Source organism: Lathyrus oleraceus, chromosome 2 (genome assembly GCF_024323335.1).
Source record: "Lathyrus oleraceus cultivar Zhongwan6 chromosome 2, CAAS_Psat_ZW6_1.0, whole genome shotgun sequence".
NCBI classification, from domain to species: domain Eukaryota; kingdom Viridiplantae; phylum Streptophyta; class Magnoliopsida; order Fabales; family Fabaceae; genus Lathyrus; species Lathyrus oleraceus.
The window spans coordinates 11,973,678-11,995,536 of record NC_066580.1 but is presented as its reverse complement, the minus strand read 5'-3'; the positions used below and the strand labels follow the sequence as shown (position 1 = coordinate 11,995,536).

At 36.3% G+C, this 21,859-nt stretch overlaps 1 protein-coding gene across 1 annotated transcript; it reads left to right on the top strand.

Annotated features, from left to right (window-relative positions):
- The first annotated feature begins 9,328 nt into the window (after window positions 1-9,328).
- Window positions 9,329-11,953, top strand: LOC127117634 (cell division protein FtsZ homolog 1, chloroplastic). Its single transcript, XM_051047705.1, has 6 exons — window positions 9,329-9,779; window positions 10,093-10,192; window positions 10,334-10,563; window positions 10,655-10,822; window positions 11,002-11,235; window positions 11,358-11,953. The coding sequence occupies exons 1-6, from the start codon at window positions 9,513-9,515 to the stop codon at window positions 11,628-11,630; spliced, it is 1,272 nt and encodes a 423-aa protein (XP_050903662.1). The 5' UTR covers window positions 9,329-9,512; the 3' UTR covers window positions 11,631-11,953.
- The last annotated feature ends 9,906 nt before the right edge of the window (window positions 11,954-21,859 follow it).

Sequence of the window (21,859 nt, the reverse complement as noted above, 5' to 3'; positions counted from 1 at the left end):
GTCACTTTCTATTTTTGGAAATTTTTGTCCTGACTTTATTTTCTTCATTCTTGAGCTTTGACATGTCAAATGAAGCTTGTTTCAACATGAATGAAGTGTATCCAACTCTCTCCCACCTCCAAATCCATAAAATCAAGCACAGTTGACCACAGTTGACTTTTTCAACTGATAGATGAATTTGGCAATTTACTGATCAAGCTGAGCCCCAATTCTCTGATGAAATGGCTCAATGATGATACCCTAGCCTCCATAAGCTCAATATATCATGAAATGATCCCCATATCCATCATAGACCCCATCTCCTTGCTATGCCCTGATTGGCCCAATGCAACTGATTAAGGTTGACCAGTGGTCAAAACCCTAATCTCAAGGACTATGCTCCAACACTTGATGAAATTAAGACCATGATGATGATGATGTATCATTTCAACCAAGATCAAGACCAATCTCCTTGAGAAATCAAAAACCCTAATTTGAACCACCACCCTCAGATGGCTAATGACCAGTCAATAAAACCCTAGGCTTGCATCTCCACCTCTCATCTTCTGACCAAGACTTAGGAGGATGACTTGCACACTGTAACCACATGATATGCACTATGCAATGCCTAATGACCTAAAAATGATATGCAATATGTTAGCTAGTCCCAAGAGAGGAGGGCAAATTTTGAGGTGTTACATTAACCGGTTAACCCAGGGCGTTAACCGGTTAACACTGTTGGAAATTGGAAAAATTAATATTTGAATAATGTGTGCATAATTGGTGTTTGGCCTATATTGGCGTATGATGTAATAGGGATTAATTCCCGCTGTTTTGAGCAGTATAGGTATTAGTGGAGTGTGTTAATACTGTGATTAATTATTTGACATGATATGATGTTTTGATACATGTGTTGATGAATGTATGATGGTATGCATAATGCTGTGAATGTATATGTTATGTATGCAATTGTGAATGGACTGTTTATGGCTTAGAGTGTGAGCATATGTCCATTGTGGATTATTGTTGATGATTTTGCATTGCTAGGTGATTTAGCATGCATATTGTGGCCTTTATGGTGGTAGCTAATTCCCATAGTGAGGAATTAGTGAGTTAGTCATTATGGACTGTTGTTGATGTTTGCATGCTAGGTGAATTAGCGTGCATAGCATGGCCCTTGGGGTGGTAGCTAATTCCCGTGGTGAGGAATTAGTGAGTGAGTCACTAGGTCTCAAATGAGTGGGACTAGTGGGCTTGGTAGCCGTATCTGGATTTGATCGGTGAGGTGAACTATATGTTCACGAATAGTCGGTACCGCATGCATGAAGTCTCATTGCATAATGTATGTATTGTGTATAATATGAATGGATGTGTTCCAATATTATACGTGTGTTTTGACGTTTATGTTGAGCATGATTATGATGTTTGAGTGGAGGTTGCCGTTACCGAATGTGTGATATGATTAGGGTGATTAATGTGTTATTTACTTAGCATTACATGATATTTTATAATGCTTATTATATCGATTGAAGAACTCACCCTTACAACTATGGTTTCAGGTAACGAGCAGTGATTGAGTAGAAGCTAGTCCTTGGAGTCTAGTGTAGTCTCCTTAGTGGGTCATGCTCTGATAGATGTAACATCGGGACGGGATGTTTTACCTTGTTGAATAATTTTACATGTAATGTGTTACGTGTTTTGCATGACTGATTTGATTTCTATCCGCTGCGTATTGTGCAATTGCTTTATGATTTGATTTAATAAAAGAGCATGACAGTTATTATGGTGAATGGTGTGTAATGATTATGTGACACCCTTAATTGCATATTTACTCTGATTGATATATTGTTATTTTAATTAAATATTTGGGGTATTTTAGAAGGGTGTTACAGTACTCCCTCTATTTATAGATTTAGTTTAACTTGGATCCTAAGGCAAAACCCAAAACTATAAAAATCCAAAATATCTAACACTACTAAAATAGGCCTAAGTCGAAATCATGTGTGAAACAACATGCTTCGACACTTCGACACACTAACACAACTCAACACACTAGGTGGTTCGACACTTCCTTGTCCTGTCGGGCAACCTGCTTCGACATAAGGAATTACAATTCAACAAGGTTTCATTCATCTTTATTCAATGGATCACTTCAAGATTCATATTTCATCTTCCCCGTATTCATATAATCTCTCTTATTCCATTACTAATGCTAGTGATCTTTGTTCTCGTTCTTGTGGAACTAATATCAATGATCTTGTTTCTCGTTCTTGTGGAACACACAAACAAAAATGTCGATAACAAGAAATAAACCATTTCATAATTATTGGATTTGTCTTCATATCCCAATGAAACTAATGTTTGATTCAACATCTCTATATTTTTGTAATTGCATACAAGTTGTCAAGAAACAAAAACTTGCTCAACAAGAAACTAATGTTGATGTAAGTCTTACTGTTGGAACAAGTTCTGATTCTTCAACTAGCGATGATGATCCATGAAAGATAAAAAAAAGTGTCCACAACAAGTGATCTTGACAATAATAGTAGACTATTATTTAAGAAATAATTGGCATAGAAGTGGGTGATTCCTTTTTGGGATAAAGATGAATCTTAGAAAGATGGAGTCAAAGTTTCAGCGTTTGATGTTGACACTCAAAACTTTCGTTCTTTTGTTTTCAAGATATTTCCGTCAAATGAAATCCATCGATACATGGATCAAAGATTTTGTAGATAAGGGGGGGGGGGGGGGGGGGGGGGGGGGGGGGGGGGGGGGGAGATGAAATTGGTCTTGAATGGGATTAAAAGAAGAAGCATTTTGATTTTCAGTTCTTCCTAAATGTTTATAACAACTTATATTAGTTTGTTATTCTTTAAATTTTATTGATTTTCATTATTTCTAAAACAACAAAGAGTTCTATATTAACATTATTAATTAGAGTCATGGTCATTATTCTCTATGATTTGATATGTGTTAATGGAAATATTTACTTTAATTATTTAATTTCACTTTTTTTATTCCTTATTATTTTTAAAAAAATTATTTTCTTTCAATATGTTTTATTGTTTTTGTAGTTTTTTTCGTGTATCTCTTTGTTTGTGTTCTAATTGGTGAGAATGAGAAAGAGCAACAGGATAATGGTTTATCGATATAAAAAGAGAAAGAAAGCTCTCCCATTTTTGCATTTTGGTTAAGAACTTTTTTTTAAATCGATGAACTAACTAGAAATTTAATATACAATTTATATTTTTATTATTATTTTATCCTTATGTAACTGGTTTGAGTGCACAAGTTTAAGCTAATAAGTAATTGAATTTTGAATTTGACACAAAAGTATTAAATTGAGGATAAAAATTATGAAACTAATTTTAATACACTTTAATATAATGCTTTTGTGTTGACCAACTCTTGCAAGATGCGTTAAGAGGATCAAACTCTTGATATACATCTATTCAAATCATTGTGATCTTCATCATGTCTATGGGTGTTCATGGATGCGGGTCGATCCACGAACCCGCTGACCCAAACCACCCCAACCCATCAACTATCCAAACCCATTCTTTTACGAGTATACCCAACCCAACCCATAATAACCCGTATAGTTTTGATTCGGATATCAGGCTTTAGTTTGCAACCCGCGAACATGTTGACCTAACCCATTGATGTGGCTTTAGTAATTTATTGTTATTTTTATTATTATTTAAAGGAAAATATAAAATTAATATCTCACTAATAACCATAATGTTTCCAAAAAAAGTTATTCTCCACCAATAATACTACTATACCAATGAGTTTACGTAATTGTAAGATTAAATGTTGTTTCTTATTTTCTTTTGTATCATTTCCAACTTATGTATTTTATGAAAATAACATATCTTGTTGAATTTTATACTATTATAAAGTGTTATATTGTGTAGATGAATTTTATTAAATATTATATGATATGTTTCAGTGAATTTGAATGTTATAAATGAGTATGATTGTATTGAGTTGTGTTATATTTTTTTAAAACCTACAAAAAGAATCATAGCAAATATATTTTTTATTTGAAATCCAACCCAACCCAACCCATTAATGAACGGGTCGGATCAGGTCGGTTTGGACAATGAAATAGCGGGGTGGACGATGGATCCAACCCATTGAAATTTGAATGGCTTGGGTAACAGGTTAGGCCAAACCCAGTCTAACCTAACCCGCGTACACCCCTAATCATGTCAATATGGCTATAATAATTAAGTTTTAAATCAATCATATGAAGTAAGTGAATTTATAATAATGTTCTTCATCCCTATTGAATATGTTCTTACATGATGAAGTAAATACTAACACCAAATCTACGACAACATCGATTAAAAGTCGCAATAACATTGGTTTAAGTCAATCTCCAACCCTTGAGATATCTTGAATAATAAGGGAGACATTTGTGTTTTACTTTAGAACACACAGAGAAAGGATGCATTTAATCATGCAAAAATCTATCATGTTCTCGCATGTGATTATTCACCATCACTTCGAAGTTGGAAGTTGTTAGAGCGATTTAATCCAAGTAGATAAAATCCTTTTACATTTAATTGACATAGTCAACTTTTTGTAATCCAATTTTGATTTAGGAATAGAAAATGCAAGTCAATTAATATTAATAATTTTGATTAAGGGAACTACTTCAGGACTTAAAGCTCAACAAATAAATTTTTCAAGTCATTTCATACATATAAAAAGAGGTGATTGGATCAACTGACATTGTTACAGATGGAAATACAGTCATTGGTGCTCACAATGAGGTGGCATTGATGCAACAAAAAAACAAAAACAATTGATTTGGTTATTGGATCATTACATGAAGCCTTTTTCATTCCTGAAAGCAGTACACAGTTGTTTTTCTCAATGACTATCTAAAGATATAAAATTTACTTCAGTTCAAGATCTTAACATATGCTCTGACATCATCGTTTGTTAAGGTTCTTCATACTTTTCAACCAAAAGTGAACTTTTCCATGGGTTGAACTCACATACCGAGTAGAGATTTTACAACTTGATCTCAATAACCAAACATATATTTTTCAGGCTAAGTTTTATAACCAAACAAATATTTTCAAATGGTTTATCTCAAGAACACAACTTAATTCTTCAAGAGTACAACACTATTTAAAATAACAACGACGACACTACATTTTTTATAAGAAAAGTCACTAGCCCAAAATAACTTGGATTTGTTTTTTTACTAATTTATTCCCCCAACATAGTGTTGTTACATATATTACAAACCTTAAACCTAGATAGTTCATGTGCCAACATGTTGTTCATGCGGTTAATGTGTGTGAAATCCACCTCCTTCAACCGTTCTTTCAGCTTTCACATGCTCTTGCATGTTAAACCTCCACCATTCCTAGGTAACTCGTCTTTTCTACCTTTCATCGTATGCACGAGATCCCTGTTATCCGTTTCTAAGATAACCTTATCCTAGCATTTTTTGATCTCCCGCTCCATAGCTACTTTCACCGCCATACTTCCGCTAAGAAAAGGATTGTTATCGCTTGTCACCATGATAAAACTTGATATCAATGATTTGACCATCATCGCTTTTGGAGATTTCCCCTAGACCCTATTAACCTTCCATTTTCAAGCAAGCATCTGTGTTAATCTTGATCCATCCCTTCTTGGGGGGGGGGGGGGTCCACTCTCCCTTATCACATTTAGTGTTATCGATTTCATTACTAATCCTTTTCTCCATCCATTTTCCATTTTGATTGAGGTAATGAATAATGTTATTTTGGCTTGTAGGGTGCATGCCATGGTTCTGCATGTCACTTCTGATGAGGTTCCCATCACTATCCATCCTTTTGGATCTTCCTGGTTGTTGGTTTGTTCACCCTTCTCGGTCCGCTCACACTCCCTTTAGTTGTTTGTAATATTTTCTATTGTGCTCCAATATGTATTGAACTTCTCATCATGGGTTGTCATGCTTGTCCTCTTGTCATTATAATTATCTAAGTAATCATCATCTTTACCTCTCTTTCTACCATAATCAGAAATATCCTTGTTGTCTTTGATGTTTATCTAATTGTTATTATCTGTGTTGTTTTGATTTCACTAGTGAGCTTAGATTTTTAGGCTCCTTTCGTTATCTTCATCAAGAGTTTGTTGCTGAGTTTTTAAATTCGTCATCATCCTTCTAACAATCTTCCTGTGTGTTTTCTGACCTTTACTCAGGTAATTAGTATCCTCTACCATATTCTTCTGTGTGTTTTCTACTAATGACACTACATTGGTACAAGTTTTCCTCAGAAAAAATTTCACTCACATGACGCAAAGGCAACTTTGATGAAAATAAAATATTTAGAAAGAGATAAATCGAGAAGAATTAGAGAAATCCCAAATTCTACTATGAAATGAAAGAAGGATGCGCCTCCTTTATATATGAGAAGATCTCAAAAAGGAAACAATCCATGGGCCACTTAACTCACCAAATCGAATATGTCCTAATCTAATTAATTAGGTACCACAAATAATCAATTATTTATGCCCAATACATAATTTTTGGATAGAGAGATGTTGCCAATAATTAAGAGACTGTTATAATCGATTATTAATTTATCCTAATCGAGCTGAAGGTCTCTTAATCAACTTGTTAGGCCTTAAAATTATGTTTAGGTGTTTTGTCAAGTAGAAAGAGGCTTCCAAAAAGGTTTTAAGTGTGTGTATGTGTGTGTGTGTGTGTGTGCAAGTGCGTAGAAGTTACTCCATACTTTCACAAGACTCTGGTCACTCACACAGACACAACTAGGCGAGCTTTCAAAATTCCTCTCTTTCACGTCTCTGAAGCATTCAAGTTCCTTTTCCAGATGTATCACTTATATAAGCACTTTACGAGAACCTTGAATCTTATACTTGATGTGGCTTGAAATATTTTCAAGTTTGTCTCCATCATTAAGGAGATGGAAGGATGTCGCCACTGACTTCAACAATCACTAGTGTTTTTGTCATCAAAACATAAGAATAATTGTCAACATCATAATTGTTAGCTTCATACTTGCAAGCACATAGATCCACAAGGTCCATGTCCTTACCCTTGAGGTTTGTCTTGGTTCGGGGTGGACGTCTCCAGGACTTCAACACCTATGATATTGGAGTGGAAAATTCTTAAGAGGGGGTGCACATGCTGCACTTCAAGCGCGTTCCATCTAGTGGAATCATATTTCATAAACATAGTCTATTTCATACTGCCGAGGATTATAATAGTATTCGTATGTACAACACTCCAATTTTATATTTGAAATGTCTTCGTCACCTCACTCCTTAGGTATCTAATAAGCATATTCCTTAAATAGTCAACGTTAGGGAGTCTTCGTCTGACTGTCTAACGATCAATTTTATATTTGAAATGATACGAGTTTTGGCTTACCCCTGGTGTTTTGCCTATTTATTCTCTACGAGCCTTATCCACCATCCCTTAGCATGTTGTGTCTGTTTCCTCCAATCAAAAGGGTGTCTTATTGTATTGGTATGTGGCTTGTATGATCATGAATTTCATTTATTTCTTATAAGGTATGTCCCGAGTATCCGAATGTACCTGGGGTAAATGCCCATAAATGTTAAAAATTGTGTTCGGACGTGTTGGTTACATGTTTATTTACGTTATGCTTGATATTGGAATTTATTGGGCATGTTCAGTTAATGTTTGTACGATTTACAAGCGTACAACTTCATTTTTAGAGAGCCATTTCATGTATCTTACTCCAAAGATATAATTGGTTTCCCACGGTATTTCGACCATGTTAGTAGTACTCTTGGCTTTCTCTAAGGAATTCCTTATTCTTTGCTACGTGCATCAATTCATCTGGATGGATAGTAAGAGCCGATTCAGACGGTCTTCCTCCTTCACCGCTGGTCGATGGATCCATCTGACCCATGTGGTTTCCTTTCTCGGTCCATTATGGCTAGTGCGTAAGAGATTTGCTTTCGTGTTCACCTCAATCTAGTTTCAGATCTTGTCAATTTGCATCCTAGATTGAGCTTCTTAGATTGATATGACATAACACTATCATAGATCAGGATTTTGAATTTGTAGTAGATGCTCATTGATATATGGATTTTAAATCTGCGGTGGATGCTTGTATCTTCGAACGCAATAGAGCTAATCCACAACTTCTTTTAGCTTCCCTTTTAGATAAGGCGAGATATGTCAATAACGAAGGGATCGTCTTCTTCCTAAGGTTTCCCTTTAGATCTTCTCAATTATAGTAAGTATTATTGGTAGCCAGAGTGGGAAAGACGGAGGAGATGTACTCCACCGTAAGGTTGGAGATGGAATGAGCTTCAAATGCGATTTCTTTGTGGTTTGACTTTGGATCAAACAAAATTTGATCGAGGAATTTTGCAAGAATTCAACGTCGATTCCACAAATGGCGCTATTGTACTGTATAGAAACCAAAATTTGTGTTGGTTAATGATGTAGGACTCTGGAATATGTGATGGTGAGCTCCGGTACGGTGGCGTGAGGTAGATCAACAAGGTTAACACTTCAACGTCTAAGTCAGTTGCAAAGTCCAAAATGAGAATAATGAAAAATGAAGATTAGAAAAATGTACCTTTAATTTCATGTGTGTTTACTATATGCGTTGGATCATCTTGAATGGGTTATGTATGATTGGACCGTTGTATTGGGCCTTTGGCCGGCAAAAAAAAATTAAAAATATTGTGAGATGCTAAATGTTTAAGATCCAAGAAATTCTAACACCATCAATCAAAATTCTAAAGGTATGTTTGGATTGATGAAATGTGACACGACAAAGCAAAATCGAATGGTGAATAATGAGGTTATATTGTTTGTATTTGTCAATAATGGATGAAATAAAATGGAACATGATGAAATCAATTCCATCTCATTCCATTAAATCCGCTATTTTTATTTTATCCGAATAAGAGTGTATTTAATGCAATGAAATATTTTTAATAAAATAGCCAAAGAATTTATGCTTTGCTCCATTCTATTATATTATGTTATATTTCGACTCGCTCCGTTATATTCCATCAATCCAAATATATTTTAAGATAATATGAAATGATTCTATTATCTTATAAATCCTACATTTTGTAAAGTTTTAGTCAATGCGAGATTTAATCACTCAGTCTTAGAATTTCAACAAAGACAAAATTAATTTTTAAAATAAAAAACTAAATATTTATTTATTTAAAAATAGAATGACTAAAATTACATTTAACCCATAATTATTTATAAAAAATAGGTTACATTAACCCCTATTTATATATATATATATATATTTTGACTTTATAATAATAATAAATAATAATATTAATAATTGTATTTTGTTTAGTCGTAAGAAAGTGGAATATGAGTGAAACGACATCGTTGGGTTATTCGATGTCTACGAACCATCACCATGCTCCTTCATCCGCTTCCAATCCAACCAAAGTCACACCAACCAAATTGAAAAAAGCTTAAATTTTTTCATGTTGCAGCTAAAACCCTAGCAAAAAAGCAACAAAAAAAACCCTTTTGCAACCCAACAAAAATGGCTACGCTTCTTCCTTCTTCCATTTCAAACCCAAATAAACTCACCTCATATTCTTCAGTCTTCCACAATGCATCACTATCCACTTCACCCTCTTCTCTCACAACCACCTCAGTTTCAATTTACCCTAAAACGCAACGTTTTGGTCGTCGTTTTGGGTCCGTTAGATGCTCTTTAGCTTACGTTGATAACGCTAAGATTAAGGTCGTTGGAATTGGGGGTGGTGGTAACAATGCCGTTAACCGCATGATTGGTAGTGGTTTGCAGGTGGGTTTTTCATTCCCTTCATTTATCTTCTATAAAGTTTCCATTTTTATTTTGCCCTTTACTTTATAGTTCATATTTAGGAACCCAATTTGGAGCATTGTTAATGGGTTATTTTCATTTTTTTTAATTATAAATTCTACGTAGCTGTAATTTAATTTAATAATTTAGTGCTATTCTACTTGTTTGCTTGTTCAATTGTTCATTATAGCAGCATTTCCTAGCATAGGGTTATTCAGAAATTGAGGGACTGTGAACTAATGTGGTTGCAATTGTTGTACTAATGTTGACTTCTGCTATTTATGTTTGTAATTAGGGTGTAGATTTCTATGCGATAAATACCGATGCTCAAGCGCTATTGCATTCTGCGGCCGAGAATCCTATTAAAATTGGCGAGCTTCTGACTCGTGGATTAGGTCACACACCTTCCTTGCATGTCTTTTCAATATTGATTATGATGTGATATTTTGCTCGTGTAGCTTTGTTCTTATAGTCTTTCCGGTTTTATTGAGAAATTGAGGTTTGGCCTTTGATTCAATTGCTTGGTAGTGATGCAGGTACTGGTGGGAATCCGCTTTTGGGAGAACAAGCTGCGGAGGAATCGAAAGAGGCTATTGCTAATGCGCTTAAAGGATCGGATTTGGTGTTTATAACAGCTGGGATGGGTGGCGGTACAGGGTCCGGTGCTGCCCCAGTCGTGGCTCAAATATCAAAAGAGGCAGGTTACTTGACTGTAGGTGTTGTTACATATCCTTTCAGTTTTGAAGGACGGAAAAGATCCTTGCAGGCAGGTGTCGTTTTATTTCCTTCGTTGAGAATACTTCTGTTCCTTTTAATATGTTAGATAAGATGGTAATCATTTGATATATTTTTTTCAGGCACTTGAAGCGATTGAAAAGCTTCAGAAAAATGTTGATACGCTTATTGTGATTCCAAATGATCGTCTGCTTGACATAGCTGATGAGCAGATGCCCCTTCAAGATGCTTTTCGTCTTGCAGATGATGTTTTACGCCAAGGAGTTCAGGGAATATCGGACATTATAACAGTGAGTTGATTTGCAAACAATGTATTCTATTTTTGCAGTCGTTAATTTGAACATGATTTATGTCCCTAGTTGATCGATCTCACTAGACTTGAAAAAATGCTTTTGCGTGGTTACTCTTCCTTCGTAACTGGGCTTGTATTTATCCATGATTTATGAACTGCTATGTTGTGATCTTCCAGATACCTGGACTTGTAAATGTGGATTTTGCTGATGTAAAAGCTGTGATGAAAGACTCTGGTACCGCAATGCTCGGAGTAGGTGTTTCATCCGGTAAAAACCGAGCAGAAGAAGCAGCAGAACAGGCTACCTTGGCTCCTTTAATCGGATCATCTATTCAATCAGCCACGGGAGTAGTGTATAATATCACGGGAGGAAAGGACATCACCCTGCAGGAAGTCAACAGAGTATCTCAAGTATGAGAATTTCATCAGCATTTGTTAAAGAAAAACCTTGTTTTTCCTATTACACTTTGAGTCTGCACTTTCTGGCCGTTCTCTTTATACGTGTCCAATTCTCAACACTGTATTTTTTACAGGTTGTGACTAGTTTGGCCGATCCTTCTGCCAATATTATATTTGGAGCTGTAGTTGATGATCGTTACACCGGAGAGATTCACGTGACTATCATCGCAACTGGCTTCTCGCAGTCTTTTCAGAAGAAGCTGCTAACAGATCCAAGGGCTGCAAAGCTTCTTGACAAAGTGGCTGAGGGAAAAGAAAGCAAGACAGTGCCTCCTCCCCTCAAGTCCTCAAACTTTTCTTCCAAAGTTGAATCTAGAGCACCACCCCCACGGAAGCTCTTTTTTTAGTTGCATAGTTTAAATTTTCTCTCTTCTTTTTTAATTGATCATTTTATTGTAAGTCATTCAGCTGTTTGATGATCTTGAAGCTTATTTGATTTTTTGAGATTCATTACTCGTTTGGTTTATGAAATGGATATATATGTATGAGCTTCTTTTAAGTGAGCAAATGAAAATATTTAGAGTGAGGTTGAAACCATACTGGAGAAGTAGTTGAAACCATAGTATTAATTAAAGCATAGTCATATACAATTCAAGCACTTATCTCATGCTATATGAATGACAGACAATCTGTGATAGTAAATCTGCTGTATACATGGTTGCATTCCCAATCTTCTCTTTTAAGATTACGATAGAGAAAGATATATAAATATTTTATTTTAAGTTAATTTTATTTGTATTTGTTACATGACCTCCCTCATTATCTCATTATTATAATAGAGAATTATAATTAATTAGATAACATAGATATTAAGTTAGTAGGTTATTAGTTTATATTCCATCTGTTCCTTTTTAAGTGTCACTTTCTTAAAAAAAAATTGTTTATTTTTAATTGTCACTTGTAAAATTCAAAGTAGTATTAATTATATTTTTGTCAAAATTACCCCTAGTAATTATTATAGAGAGAGAAAAAGTAAAATTAATGTAATAAATAATTAAGGGTATTATAGATAAAAAAAGAATTATTGTTTGAAAAGTAATAATAATAATTAAATTTTTTGATATATATAAAAAGTAAAAAAATGATAATTAAAAAGAAACAGAGAGAATATTAATTAATATTTTATTTTAATTGATATTCAGTTGCGCTTTTATTAGATTTTGGGCTTTTAGGTTTATCATCCATTTTGTGTATTATATATGTAGTCTCTTTGAGACATTGAAAAAGGAATCAAAATCAAATGAATTTATTTTATTTTATCTTTTTAATGTTCTTGCTTTTTAGTTTAAAGTTTTATAGTATTTCCATAGTTTGTTATGGTTCTTTGTCTAGCAGGATAACATTGGTGTTTTCATTTAGATTTCATTCCTATTAAATGGGATTGCGTTTTTGGAATTTTTATGGAGTAGAAGATTACAATGGTGGATTCATTTAACCAATTTTTTTGGACAACAAAACTTTAGAAGAGGAGAAGATGCTGATGACCGCAACACCACGAAAGTTCTTAGAAGAAGAGAAGATGATGGTGGCTGCAAACACCATGAAAGATCTTGTTCTAAAATGATGGCTAGAGTGGTCCTATCTTCACCCAAATTCAAATTGGGATACATTCACAATAGCACTATTACAACATTTTAAACTAGAAAAAGAAAAAAATGACAAAAAAATGACTCCGGCGACAATTTCAGCATATTCTCTGTTGACATTTCTAACTCTTATGACAATTCTGACATCTTCTTTGAAATATTTTTGATGTCTTCTCTGACGACATTTCTGACTTTGATAACAATTTTGGCATCGTCTCCGACACAATTTCCAACGAGATTTCCCGTAAATCATCTGACGAAAAATCTAATGGTACTTCTGACAAAAACTTTGATGTCACTTCTTAAATCATCTCGAGTATCATCTCTTCAGGATTTTTTTTCCAGATTTGCAACCGCCTCCGACTAAACCACCTGATCCAAATATTTTCATGATAGATATCAATATTTAGGATTCGTTCACTACCGTGTCTCCAAAATCACCTTCGACGTCGCCTCCCTAGCCCAAGCCACTTGAAAAAGCCTCACTTATGCTTTTGACTTTACTATTCCTCTAGAATCACCAGAACTACAACTAGTAAACTTTTTGCGATTTCAAATATTTTTTATCATTTCATTTTTGTTTGAAGATTTAAAAAGAAGTTTGAAGAAGAAAGAAGAAAACAGGAGAGAGAGAGAGAGAGAGAGAGAGAGAGAGAGAGAGAGAGAGAGAGAGAGAGAGAGAGAGAGAGAGAGAGAGAGAGAGAGAGAGAGAGAGAGGAGAGAGAGAGAGAGAGAGAGAGAGAGAGAGAGAGAGAGAGAGAGAGAGAGAGAGAGAGAGAGAGAGAGAGAGAGAGAGAGAGAGAGAGCTCATGGAAACACGCAATATCGTATATCATGCACCTGCCATACGTAGACAACAACAACCAATCATGCGCCAACACGTGCGCCTGTTGTCTCCCACTCAAAACACAACGAATGAAGTCCTGACACATTACCCCCTTACTTATCTCTAAAACTTAAATAAATCAAATAATGTTTTCTATATTCCCTCCACAACACAATGCACAATAAAATTTTATTCCTGAAAGGACAAATGTCAAAGACGATGTTGAGACAACTTGTCCAACTTTTAAAACTAGTTTAAGAACAGTTTGAAAGCAATAATAAACAATGCAGAAAGCTGTAAAATAACATAAGAGATTGATAACCCAATTCGGTGAAACCACACCTACGTCTGAGAAGGGGGGGTGTCAATCCAATAAAGAAAATTCACTACTTCGAATTAGAATAATTAGTCTTATAAGAACTTTTAGACCTTATGAAGTTCTATGACTCTCCCCAATCCTATTGACTTTCTATTTAGGTTCCCCCTAAATATGAGAACCCAATCACTTTAATTAACCACAAACCCATAATGATAAACCTCAATAACAAGTCTATTGATTGTTAAATTTACAAATCAACTAAGACAAACCAACAACTATGCTAAGTTACTAAAGCATAAAGTGGTGTACACAGACATGTTGAATTTACAACTCAACTAAGACAAACCAACAACTATGACAAGTTACTGAAACATAGAGTGGTGTACACAAACATGCTGAATTTACAACTTAACTAAGACAAACCAACAACTATGCCAAGTTACTATAACATAATGTGGTGTACAACAAAGATCCAACATTAATCCTTAAGATAAGAGTGAAAGCATTAGCGTAGAATACATGACTCAAAAACCCTAGACACAAAGAACTTAATCATGTGAGCAAATCCCTCAAGTAAAACATGAGAATTGAGTCACCTTGTATAACAATATTATTTGGGCTTTTTACTTATGGATCTCTGATTTAAATTCGTCTGTTTTCATCCAGATTCAAATTGGGATACATTCATAACAGAACTGTTACACCATTTTAAACTAGAAAAAGAAAAAAATGACAAAAAAAATGACACTGACGATAATTCTGGCATATTCTCTCATGACATTTCCGACTCCGACGATAATTTAGACGTCTTCTCTGACAACATTTTTTTACGTCTTCTTAGGCAATATTTCCGAATCTTGAAACAATTCTAGCATCCTCTCCGACACAATTTTCAACGACATATTCGGTAACTCTTCTGGAAAAAAATCCAACGGTACTTCAGAATACTTATGGTGAAAACTTCGATGTCACTTCTGACACCATCTCTGATATCATCTCCTTTGGCAAAAAAATTCAGATTTGCAACCACCTCTTGCTAAACCACATAATTTGAATATTTTCATTATAGATATCAATATTCAAGATTCGTTCACTGTTGTGTCTCCAAAATCACCTTCGACAGAATCTCCTTGGCCAAAGCTACCTGAAAAAGTCTCACTTCTGCTTCTGACTTTGCTTCCGCCTCAAGAACCAGCAGATCTACAACTAGCAATTTTTTTGAGATTTCAAATATTTTTTATCATTTTATTTTTGTTTAAAGATTTAAAAAAAGTATGAAGAAGAAAGAAGAATTAAAGAAGAAAGAGAAAGGAAGAAGAAAAGAAAGAGTGGAAAGAAAGAGAGAGAAGAAGAAGAAAAGAAGAAACGTGAGAGAGAGAAAAGAAAAAAATCAACTCATGGTAACAAACAATATCATCTATCATGTATCTGCCACGCGCAGACAACAACGACCAATCATGCGTCAACACGTGAGCCTGCTGTCTCCCACTCAAAACACAACCAATGAAGTCTTTCCACATTACCGCCATACTTATCTCTAAAACTTAAATAAATCAAATGATGTTTCCTGTATTCCCTCCATAACACAAATGCACAATAAAATTATGTTCCTGAGGGGATAAATGCCAGACACAATGTTGAGACAACTTGTCCAACTTTTAAAACTAGTTTAAGAACAGTTTGACAACAATAATAAACAATGCAGAAAGCTGTAAAATACAACAAGGGATTGGTAAACCAATTTGGTGAAACCACACCTATGTCTGGGGGCACTCTACCTAAGAAAGAAAATTCATTACTTCGAATTAGAATAATTAGTCTTATAAGAACCTTCAAACTCTATGAAGTTCTATGTCTCTCCTCAATCCTAGTGTATTTCTATTTAGATCTCCCCCTAAATATGATAACCCACTCACTTTATTCAACCACTAATCCCTAGTGATCAACCTTTATAACATGTATATTGATTGTTGAGTTTACAACTCAACTAAGACATACCAACAACTATTGAATGGTGTACAAAAACATGTTAAATTTACAACTCAACTAAGACAAACCAACAACTATGCAAAGTTATTGAAACATAGAGTGGTGCACACAAACATGTTGAATTTACAACTCAACTAAGACAAACAAATAACTATGCCAAGTTACTGAAACATAATGTGACATACAAAAAAAATCCAACACTAATCCTTAAGATAAGAGTGAAAGAATTAGCCTGGATTACAAGACTCAAGAACATTATACACAAAGAAATTAATATTGGATACGAACCCCTCAAGTAAAACATGAGAATCGAGTCTCCTTATATAAAAATGCCTTATGGGATTTTTCCTTATGTATCTCTAATTTAAATTTGTCTGTCTTCATCCAGATTCAAATTGGGATACATTCACAACAATAATGTTACAAAATTTTAAACCAGAAAAAGAAAAAAAATGACCAAAAAAATGACACTGACAATAATTTGACATATTCTCCGATGACATTTCTGACTCCGACGATAATTCTGACATCTTCTCTGACAACATTTACGACGTCTTCTTTTTCTTGGATTTGGTAACCTGGGAGTCAGGATCACAAAAGAAGGTCGAAATCATTGATGTACCCGAGTTGAAATGGTTGTAGACTTCTTCTTTTTCTTGGATTTGGTAACCGGGGAGTCAAGATCACACTTTCAATTCTGAAAGATGAACTGTTAGAATCGTCTCAATCCATGAGGAAAGTTCAGAGAAGAAAGACATACCTTTTTCTTAGGATCTTCCGTCTTCTTCATTTCTCCTACGTTAAAAGGTCCTTCAACATTATGATTAGTTTGTGCTTTAGGTTCGCCTTTAATTGAAACGTAAGAAAATGGAAGGTATGAATAATTCGAAGACAATAAATATATACCTTGTGGTTCTGGGTTTTCTGGTAGGATGGAGAAGGCAACAAATAATCTCTTTCGAAAGTTGTCTTCTTTAAAGTGGCTATTGAAGTACTAGGTCCACCAGTTGTGGTATTCGACAGTTATGAAAAATGATTGCTGAAATTGGAAATTGGGAAGTTCGAAGACTTGTTTACGGAAAAATGTAGTGCAAGCTTTGTAATATGCAATGGTGAATCTTCTTTTTGAATAGTAGATATTGTCTTCATGAATGTACATTGAGCATGGAAGCATTTGGTAGTGATGTGAAGTTTTGGTTCGAATGTGGCGTTTAGCCAAAGTTACAAAAGCCACAAAGGACATGAAGCCAGGAAATACTTGTTGGTTTCAAGGAGATGTTTTAATTTATAGAAGGCTTCTCCAAGTGATTGGTAGAGATAGGCTAGGAGAAGTTTGCTTAATGAGACGTGTCGACCTTCGTGAAGTTAAATGGCTAAAGGTAGAGATAGGCTAGAACAAAAAACGTGAAAGGGTCAAGAAGGCTATGTGCTTCTGGTCGGTGACTTCAACGTTTTCTTTGTCATGGTTGTCGAGGATGAAGTTTTTGAAGCTGAATCGCTCGATGGTGAATTCGTTGGTGGTTTCTAAGGTTGGAGTAAAAATGTCGCCTAAGAGGTTTAATCCTATGATGGCTGCTACATCAAACAAAGTTGGCATTAACATGCCACAAGGAAACTTGAAAGTGTTGGTCGAACCTTCCCAGAAGAAGATCGATGCTAATAACATGACTGTGTTACACCTAGGGCCAGTTCTAGATATATCGACCATGTCATAAATGCCTACGTTTTCCCATTGTTCTTTCCTCTGGGTTTGGACTTTGTCGAGCCAGGCAATGTATTTCTTAGTAGGAGCAGGTGGGGAATGTCGAAACGCTCATGCTGGTTTGTCCATAAATGACAGATTGAGGGAGCGTTCTTCGAACACTGATGACATGGTAACAAGGAAACTTGGGAGAAAGTTCTTAACTTTCCCAACTTGTGACCCGACAGTCAGATAAGGCCCCAAGAAAGCGAAGAGTTTGTTAAGAGAGAAAAGGGAATGAGAGCCTGTTTAGCCCAGTTAGAGATCTTTTCTTTTGATAATGGAGGTTCAAGGATGAAATCTCTTTCTTGTTAATCTTTCTCTGGTGGGATTGTGAAAGCTACTGGATTATTTCCTGTGTCAAGCTTGAAAAATGATGTCTTAGTGGATATCATTGCTAAAAGTGAAAGCGTTTTTTAGGAGAATAAAAGTTTTTTCTCCCTGCACAAGAAAGCTATGAAAAAATTTGAAATGAAGAAGAAGAGAAAGAAGTTGGAGCTGGGTATTTATAGGTTTTTTCGTTGCATGCCTAAGTACGGGCACATGGCATCCGCGTGGAGATATTGAAACGATTTCGTGTGTTACGAAATTGGGCATTAATGTGAGTGGAGCATTTAAAGCAGACATGCACATCCATGACATCCTAGAAAATAGGAATGATGATGAGATTTTGAACATATCTCATTGAGAATGACAATGTGCCGTAAAAAAGGGTAATGATGACAATGACGTCAGCGGAAAAATGGAAGCAGTGTCAAAAAATACGACAAAAAATGCCACGTTTCTTTCTTCTGATTCAAATCGAAACATGATATTTTGGGGGACAATTTGTTATCTTGGATATTTCGACCTAACTATAAATAGCAAGTAAGAATAAGTGTGCCATGATGAAAGCTATTGAACATGTCGAGACGATGCACATGGCAAGTGTGGTCGAAGCAGCTGAAGGCCGAGGAGCATTAATAGCATCTATGGACTCAGTGAAAAATTCAAATGCTCTAAGTTGGTTATTTGATCTGATTGAAAGAGCGAGAATTGGATTAGAACATGTGGTTAGTCGAAAACAAATGGAGGCTTGTCGAAGGTAACAACTGCATAGAAGTAAAACGTTCATGATTTGTTTAGTCAACCGTTTGTAGGTGGTTATTTTAGATTAGTATATAGGGGGACGCTTGTTTACATTATAAGGGTCCGCAATTATACTCATATTTCTACATACTCAAAGCATTTCACTACGCCAAAAACTGGAATAGACAGCGCACCTTAGAGGGCGCTTTCTTAAAGAAGCGCACTCTAAAGTGTGTCGCAACCTGAAAAATACAGTGCGCGAAAAAAACAACCGGCGAAAGAAAAAGACAGAAGAGTCGCCACCGTGCGTTATTCATCCCAAAGGAGGGAAAGGAAACGCTCGAAGTAAACCTGAAAAAAGGAAAGGACAAGACGGTCTCGCAACCAAATCTTGGGTTCGGGAGTCGGTTATGCGAAGGGAAGGTATTAGCACCCCTACGCATCCGTAGTATTCTACGGGATCCACTTTTGTAGTTTTTGTCTAAAGGGTGTGGGTTTACCTAATGTGTTTATTTACTAAAAAGGTTAAGAGAAATGACTCGCGCGGATGTCGCATCCACTGCATACGTATCTCATCTGAATATGAGAATCAGAGTCTTCGTAGCTCGGCTGACCTATGGGTTAAGGGGATGTGTGCTCGCTAAGACATCGCGTCTTATGCCTACGTATCTCATCTGGAATGAGAATCAGAGCAAGCCGTAGTTCGGCTAACTACGGGGTTATGGATTGGGTTTTGGACGAACGACGTCACTACGCAATCTACCGGATGCTCGACCTTCGGAGACTTACTCGCCTGTAGTAGAAGGAGTAAACGTGTTGCTTTGGGTTTTAGGGTTTGGGATGCTCGAGGGCAAACAGGCAGTCTTTGACGAAGGAACCGCGCTACATGTGGGGATATGAATACAAAACACAAAACATGTATCTCAAAGTAAAATGCCACCAAGGGGCCCAAACATTGCCTCCTATCGAGGTCTTCCAGCTAAGAAAGCGATAAAGTACGAGAAAAGGAAAAAATTACCACACGGATAAAGATCCGAAGTTACAGCAATTAAAGGATTAGCAACCCTGAGATCTCTCCAGCTGATTGGAGAGCTTGATTGAAATTGAGTTGCACCCGTGAGGTTTACAAGTTGAGTTCCCTTTAGGATTTGGAGGCTGCTCTGAACTCTGTTAGTTCTTCTCTCACTATCTTTTTCCTCGGGGTTTTGTTCCAAGGAAACCTCAGAGTATGTTTGCTTCTCTCCCTTTTTCTCAAGTGAATCTCCCAGTGTAACTCCAAGTGTCACTCCTCTACTGAAACTTCAGTATTTATAGACTGATTTTCGTGGGTAACGGGCTCAAATGAGGGAGACCCAAGTCCAACATTATTTGTTATATTTTATTTATTTATTTATTTTATTTATTTAATTATTTAATTAATTAATTTAATAATTTTTTTTCTTTTTTTTTTCGTTTTTTTTTCGTTTTTTTTTTCTTTTTTCTTTTTTTTTTCCAGGAAAAATGAAGGATAAATTTTGGGGTATTACAGCAGCCCCTATTCAATCAATTGGAGACCCGGAAAGAAGATGACAGCTGCTTTCGTGCTTTCGAGGTATCAAGGGATTGAATACAATAAAAGCCCAAAAATTTGCACTGAAGTGAAGTGAAGTAACAATGTCTGTCAGAATCGGCAAAGAGGTGGTCTTGAAAGAAGAATCTGTCTGGTGCGGTGAAAGTCAGTCTGAATATCGAAAAAGAATGTTAAACTGGATACCAAAATAAATGGTAACACAGAAATAACCATGGCCTGAATGCCGCTCATCAGTCTGAATACAGGAAAGGATTTCGATCTGAACATCGGAAAATGGGCCTGAATGCCACAAGTCGCATCGACCTGAACGTCGGAAACTTCTTCGATCTGAACATCGGAAAATTGGCTTGAATGCCACTTTGATCTGAATATAGGAAAATTGGCCTGAATGCCACTTCGGTCTGGATACCGGAAAACTGGCCTGAATGCCACTTCGGTCTGGATACCGAAAAACTGGCTTGAATGCCACTTCGGTCTGGATACCGGAAAACTGGCTTGAATGCCACTTCGGTCTGGATACCGGAAAACTGGCCTGAATGCCACTTCGGTCTGGATACCGGAAAACTGGCCTGAATGCCACTTCGGTCTGGATACCGGAAAACTGGCTTGAATGCCACTTCGGTCTGGATACCAGAAAACTGGCCTGAATGCCACAAGTTGCATCGACCTGAACGTCGGAAACTTCTTCGATCTGAATATCGGAAAATTTCATGTTTGTCAGCATTGGCAGAAATAGGGAATGATAATAGAGGCGGCGCATGGGCCAATGACACTTGCTGGGGATAACAAAGGTAAGTCATGAACAATCTTCAGTCTGAGTACTGGAAACAACTTCTAGCTTATCACTTGGGATACCGAGAATGTTTTATGCTTACATGCGTATGTTTGAATTTTTCAATGGCGTAATGCTCCATGAAAATGGAAATGCTACGCGATTTGGAAGGATGCAATACAATATGATTCTACATGCAGGGATGCGAAATGCTGGGTAGAATGCCAAGCTGAGGCAAGGGGATCTACTGGGGAAATGATCACCATCTTCTGGACCCTGGCAAGGCTGTTGGAGATGCACACCACAATGAACTCTGTGGGGAGATGACTAGCCATGCGGTGTTCTGGCCATACCGAGACTCTGATCGGGGAAAGAATGGCATTGGAAGCCTGCTGCTGAGGAAAGCTACAATGGTTCTGGCAACCACGATTTGCGAGAGATGACTCAGCAGAGGGAGCAAACACTGATACGGTACCGAGGTTCTGCTTCAAGGAAAGAAACCATGGATCTGGCATTGGGATTATCGATCTGGCATCGAACTCTAAGGAGCAGCCACTTCTGCTGGGAAGATAAAGTCTGGCACTGTCAACCCCGTTGGGGATATGTAGTCTGGTACTATCAACTCTACTGGGGAGTGTATGTCCTGAAACAACCGCTTGGGGAAGTACGGTGGTGAGAAACTGCTGGGGATTGAAGAATCCAATA